Here is a 6,796-nt window from a genome sequence, read left to right as displayed (position 1 = left end):
GTTCTACCTGCGGCTCGACTGAACACACCTGCTCATCGACTCCATACAGACTCTGATCAATTCAAACTGCATCACCAACCACTGATCGTCCTTTCACTCATGTTTTTCTGTTTCATCTCATTTTTATCTGAAAATCTTTAAAGAACAGTAACCATGGTAACAGTCAGATGCTGCACCTGTGCTCCAGATCACGTGACGTCCACAGGAGGTCGACGGAGCCCGTTACTCTGAGATTTAACACGATGAACAATCTGTGGATCGATCGGTTCAGATGATTCGTCAGAGAAAACATCCGATCTGATGGATGAAGTCGTGAGATTCATTATGTTTCTCTCACTGAACAAATGATGGATCAGGAAAATAATCCGCTGATTCTTTGACGATGTAAATAATCAAAATGCACACGCGATGCTGGAAGAAGATTCCTAACAGCCAATCAGAGAGCAGGATGTGTTTGTCACAGACACGACGTTCAGACTCGAACCTCACAATCAGATGTGACATCAGACTTCGAGGTGAAGATGACGCCGTCACATCGTTCTGCTGCGTCACAAAACATCGGGATCTAAAGTGACGACAGTTTTTCCCAGGATGCACTGCTCTGTTTGTTTGATTTAATCCCTGGAGAAATGGAATAAACACAAATGACAAGGTGACCCCCCCCCCCCCATCCCTGCGTCTCAGTTCAGACTCACACCTGTTCTGTTCATAAAGGACAATTCTGCTGTTTTTATATTTTTACACATTCACCCTCATCCGTTGGCTGAGCCGAGTATCAAAAATGTTCTTTTAAATTTATATCGGTGTAAAAATATGAAACTGTAAAAAGCAGAATTGTCCTTTAAATATAATCATGTAGTGAACAACCTTAAAAAATCTCATTAGGTTTTTTTTAACAAGACAGTTCTAAAAAGAAAAGAAAGAAAATATACAAACTAAAAAAGGAATTTAAGGAGTTTCATCTCCGTCCTGAAGCTGAGGACGAGCAGAGAGTTCGTCCAACATCTTGTCCGGCAGCGTCCTCGTCTGCGCCCGTCAGCTTGGAAAAGAGCCGTCAGGAAGAGGAAGCACAGGAAGAGAGTGCTTCGGTTGCTGGTGAGTTCTGACTGGACGAAGTCTCAGTTTATATGAGTTCACATCTCTTCACAATCAATCGATCCATCGATCAACAACACAAAGAGTCCGTTCAGTTCCTCCAACACGTCAAGTCTGTTGTGGACGATCAGGTTCTCCTTCTGTCACTGATCAAACTTTTCCAGGAAACAATCACAATTCGTTTTAATTCAATTGGAAGAAAATGTCCAATCAACACAAGCTGTTTGCTGCCTTTCATAATAAAAGCCTTTTAGTCAAGAGTCCAATAAATTAATGTTAAAATATTTATAACTGTTTGCTCCTGAAACCTCATTATTTCTCATCACTTCTTCAGCTGGAAAATATTTTTCCAGCTGGATTGTAAGAGACGAACATTTTGGAAGATGTGTGGTTAAAGGGTGAAGGCAGAGGGGGAGGGGTGAGAGCGTTAAACACGAGTTCATTTCTAATGAAGACAAGCAGTGAAGAAGACGTGCGGCCATGTTTCCAAAGTTCCAAGAAAAAGCTGCAGATATCAAACATCCCTGTGATCCTCCTCACTGCCCATTGGTGGAGGTGTTGTTGGGGGCGGGGCTGGAGCCATCTGCGCCCGCTGGCGGCTGCACATTGTCGGCCAGGTTGTGGGCGTGCTCCAGGAAGAGGTCTTTGAGCACGCTCAGCTCTTTGCTCAGCAGTTTGATCTTGGCCTCCAGCCGCTCGTTCTCCTCCTTCAGCTCATTGACGCGCTGCTGCGTGTCCATCGCCTTCTGCTTGCTGCGCATGCGGCTCTTCTTCACGGCCAGGTTGTTGCGTTCGCGGCGCTGGCGATACTCATCGCTGTCCTTGTCTGCTTGGGGCTTCTTCATCTTGCTGGGGGGTGGGGCCTTACCGCCTCCGGCTGAAGAGTTGGCGGGGACGAGCTGGGGGACCTGCTGCAGTACGGCTACAGCCGCCGGCAGAGTCGAGGAGGCGTGGGTCTGACTCTGGATGACGCTCACGCCGATGTGATCAGATGTGGTTAGTTTCGCCTGCGACGGCTGGCTCATTTGGATGTGTTGCCTGCAGGGGGTGCTCTCTCAGTCGGCTCAGGTGAAGAGAAGAAAGAGGGACAGGAAGGAGTTTGTTCACCTCACGAGAACCTGGAGGACGAGACAGGAACAAGTTTAACTATGTATAATAAATAGAAATCACATTCTACAAAGTCTGTCCATACTGATCACATTCTCTCATCACGTCATAAACTTCGGGATTTTATTGTCCTCAGGAGACAAACCTGTACTCTGGTACACAGAGCACTTTTTCACCTTTCGTTATCTGATCAATAGAAACTTTATTGCTAACAATTAATCATCTTCTATCAATAAAACTTGATTGACTCTGACGTTCTTCTGTTTCATCTCATTTCAAAACTGATAATCTTAAAGGTCTCTCAACTGTAACCATGGTAACGGGAAAATGCTTCATGTTTGCTATAGATCACGCAACGTCCACACCGACATAGTCGACATCAAGCTAATCCAAAAATGTCACGACGTAGACGTTGACTTGATGTTGAACAGTTCACTCTACGTAACCATGGTTTTATCAGTGCGGTAAAAAAATGTGATGTTACAACATGTGTTCGTGTTTTGAATCAAAGAAAAGTAACAGGATTTAGTTTCCAGCTGAAAAACAGTGTCTCTGTATGAATGTGTGTTGGTGATCAAGAAGAGATCTGTTTGCACACAGACCATTAACCACTCCGTCAGAATACGTTAGAATGTTTAACGATCACAACGTTAACCATCAGAATATGTTGACGGTCAGAATTCGTTAGCCTTTAGAATGTTAACGATCAGATTCCGTTCCGATGTTTATGAAACCAAGAACCAGTCCAGAGGTGTGTGTTCTGTGAGAACCAGTGAAAATCCGCAGTCGGTTCTGCAGGTTCTCCTCTGACCTGGATCCACCACACACACCCCACCCACCCACCCCCCCTCCCCCCTCGGACGAGATAATTGGTGTTTTCTGTTCCGCACGTCCAATTAGCAGCGCCGCTCTGATTGGTCGGCGCGTTGCCATGCAGCCAGTCAGCTGTGCGCAGGGGAAAGCGCTCCGGGTGAAACAGCGGAGCTCCGGCTGTTGCCTGCTGTTGCATCATCGTCGCTCCTCTTTGTGCTCGGAGAGGGGAACTCCGGAGTCATGCGGGGCTCAGCACAAACCTCAGCCGGATGAGACACTTCAAACTCGGTTTGACTGAAATAAAAAAAACACCGCGAACGTCCAGACACGACGAACGAACCGAGACACGACCGAGGATTTTTTTTTATTTCCGGGAGAGTTTAGTGAACTTTTAGCGGAGAGGAGGCGGCGGAGCGACGGTTGACAGATGAGGGCGAACACTGCGTCTCTTGTGTCCGAATAAAAACACACACGAGTCATTTCTCCTCACAAACACAACGAGCCTCCACTTTGTTCTGTCGGAGCCGGGCAGCTAGCCAGCTAGTTAGCTCCCGAGGCTAACCACCCCACCGCCTCTGCTAGCCGCCTGCTGCCGACCCGCTGACACTTTAAACGGCCGCTTACCTTCACGGGGCCGCGGTGGAGTCAACCATCCGTCAAAGCGCGGAAAGTTTGGGGATAAAGTTGGAGTTAGATCCCGTGTGTCGGAGCTCGGACTGTTTTTGTTTGGAACATGGAGAGCGGAGGATTGCGAAATCTCTTTTACCATGTACGGCAATGTCAGCGCTCAGCCAATCAGAGGCCAGGGGGAGGCAGCGACCAGAGCGAGCGGCCAATCACAGCCGAGTGTGTGGCAGAGTGATGCAATGCAGCCTGTGATTGACACCCGACCGGACCAATGGGAGAAGGAAGCTGGTTTTGTTTATGTAATGTGAGATCGAGAAGTGACTTCATCCGAGAAGAGTGAAACCAATAATCAATAATCACACTGTTTACATCATCGATAACACGTCATCAGTTCATCAATAATCAATAATCACACTGTTTACATCATCGATAACACGTCATCAGTTCATCAATAATCAATAATCACACTGTTTACATCATCGATAACACGTCACCAGTTCACCAATAATCAATAATCAAACTGTTTACATCATCAATAACACGTCACCAGTTCACCAATTCATCAATGATCAATAATTAAACTGTTTACATCACTGATAACATGTCATCAGTTCATCAATAATTAATAATCAAACTGTTTACATCATCGATAACACGTCATCAGTTCATCAATGATCAATAATCACGTTTCTGTAACAGTCATGTAAGAGCTGTCCTGACATTTCCCATGTAAACATGTAAAAACACACACACACACACTAATCTTTGAATCTTATCTTAAAACCTTCTCATCATCACATCCTCACACTGTCGCTGTCACCGCATTAAGTCCATGACTACATTTCCCACAACCCATCATCCTCTCCACATCTGGTACATCTGCTTCTGCTGAGTGAACAAACCTCTGAACCTCTGGTACAAACTCTCTTTCACTATAATTTACGAAGCCTGGAGTCACTTTCTGTGGGGGGAGGTCTTTCCAGAAAATCAGGAACAACTTGAATCGAGAGTTTCTTCTTCCTGCTCGACTCCCTCTCCATCTTAAAGGTCCAGCACGTCTGCATCCACCTGAAGAGGTCTCACTCCTCCTGTTCTGTCAGGACACTCCAGGTCCACTCTGCAGTGAGAAGGCTCTCATGTCTCACTGGTGTCACCCTGTTTTCAGTCTGGATCTTTACACCTCCAACACGCTACATGCTACCACCTCCTGCCGTGTTCACACAGACCCCAACGACTAATGTACATACCTGTGCAAGCATTTCAGCTACGTTTAGTCTGTCGCCCCGCTCAAACTCCAAAACACTGGATCCTACATTTCCCAAAATGCAACTCGAAAGCCACGTCTGTCAAACCGTACAGCTCCAGTTTATAAGACGTGATTGTGTCATAGATAAACCTGATGACATCACTGTGACATCACAACTGTTTTCTCGGTTGAAACAACACATGTTACTGTGTCTTTAAATGTCACAGTTCAAATCTGTTCTGGGATCAGTTTGTAAACACTGTGCAGCCAGTCAGAGGTTAAAGGTCAAGCTGTAGGATACGGCCTGTCTGATTCTGAGTGTCCTGAAGATACAAACTCTACTGTCACTGCTCACCTGACGATTCATCTGCTGCAGAAACCTTGAATTCTCTGAAGGACGACTGTGATCTGGTTGAGAACCTTGAGAATCTAGTGAGTGATCCTGGAACATTCTCCTTGAACTTGTCTTTAAAGACCCCCAGAACGTTCTTTTCTCAATGATCTATATAAAATCTTAAATTCAATAACCTACTTAAACCTCATAAAACCAGAAGTAATCTACTCAGACCAAAGGAACCTCAGTGGTGCCTTGAACCTTCTCAAGTACTGACAGAACGTCTTCAATGCTCTTTTAAAGTTCAAGAACCATTTTTAAGGTTCCTGGAATCTATTTAAGGACAGTAGGGAACTCCTCAGACACCCACTGAAACCCCTCAAGGATCCCTAGAAGTTTCTCAGCTTGAACTCAATGACCCATTGAGCCCCTTGACGCTCCCTAAAAACTCCTTAGAATAAATCCATATGCCCTAAAAAACTCCTCAAGGTCCCTGGAATCTTCTCACTGATCCTTGGAACTTCTCTTAATGTCTTGAACACTTTCAAGGATGAATGTAATATCCTGGAGGATCCGTTCACCATCTTAGTTGTTCATCAAGGATCACTAAACTCCTCCAGCACCCCTTGAACCTGCTCAAGCACTCAGGGATCTAATGAAGGATCCCTTACACCTCCAAGACACATTAACAATTCCAGGAAAATCCACAGATCATCCTGAGTGAGTTCTTGAACCTTCTCAGTTATCCATATGACCTCCTTCAAGGACCCTTTGAAGCTCCTCAAGGACTAATAAATCTGCTCCTGTAAAGGCTATTGAAACCTTCAAGAACTTCTGGAGCTTCTTCAATGACCCTTACACCTCCCCAAGGACCTAGAATCTCTTTGAGGGCCCCCCATGAGATCTTCTGTATCCATGAAATGTCCTGATCTTCAAGGACTCCTTCTTTTCATTTTGCATTCTTTCATCTGCAAAACATTATCTTTTCCAGGCGAGTGACTCCTCTGTTCCTCCTGAGTTTTAAAAAATAAACTTTAAAATTCGGGTTAAAAATGATCCTTGAGCAACATCCTCAGAAACTTGGTTGAAGAGTTTTATAGTGGTGATAAAATGAAGATAGCCCAGATAAAAATGGGAGGGTCAGAAAAAGGCATGACAGGGCACTTCCACAGATCAGTCTCTCTGGTTCTCTGTCGACAGAGGGCGCTCATGCATCATCACATCACCCCCCCCCACCCCCCCACCCCCCCCCCCCCACACACACACACACACACACACACACACACACACACACACACACCCACAGGAGGCAGTTCATATGTTCAGTTACACAACAAATCAGCAGAACTTTATACTTTACCGTTGAAATATGAAATCATCAGAACTAATCAAAAATCATTCGTATCTCCTTGATTGTGCAGGATTAATAAATACCGACGTGGTGAGGGATCAGCTCAGAGTGATTCAATCATTCACTGACCTGCACACGTCCTGAGCACTGAGGGAGATGCAACCAAACTCCATTTGAAAATCGGTCAATTTAGTGTTTCCCTTCAGAGATGCACACATTTTTT

The 6,796-nt window shown here is 45.3% G+C and overlaps 1 protein-coding gene across 1 annotated transcript in view; it reads right to left on the bottom strand.

Annotated features, from left to right (window-relative positions):
• Positions 1-3,805, bottom strand: part of cebpg (CCAAT enhancer binding protein gamma) — a 4,968-nt gene extending 1,163 nt beyond the window's left edge. Inside the window, exons 1-2 of the mRNA XM_069530677.1 lie at positions 3,640-3,805; positions 1-2,213 (exon numbers count right to left, since the gene is read on the bottom strand). The exon at positions 1-2,213 is cut by the window's left edge and continues 1,163 nt beyond it. Coding sequence (XP_069386778.1) covers positions 1,632-2,120 — 489 coding nt within the window. The 5' untranslated portion in view covers positions 2,121-2,213; positions 3,640-3,805 and the 3' untranslated portion in view covers positions 1-1,631. The remainder of the gene's footprint in view (positions 2,214-3,639) is intronic.
• Between the last annotated feature and the right edge of the window lie 2,991 nt (positions 3,806-6,796).

The sequence above is a fragment of the Paralichthys olivaceus genome, chromosome 1 (genome assembly GCF_024713975.1).
Source record: "Paralichthys olivaceus isolate ysfri-2021 chromosome 1, ASM2471397v2, whole genome shotgun sequence".
Taxonomy (NCBI): Eukaryota; Metazoa; Chordata; class Actinopteri; order Pleuronectiformes; family Paralichthyidae; genus Paralichthys; species Paralichthys olivaceus.
Note: the sequence above shows the minus strand (reverse complement) of the source record. Positions and strands in the feature narration are given on the sequence as shown.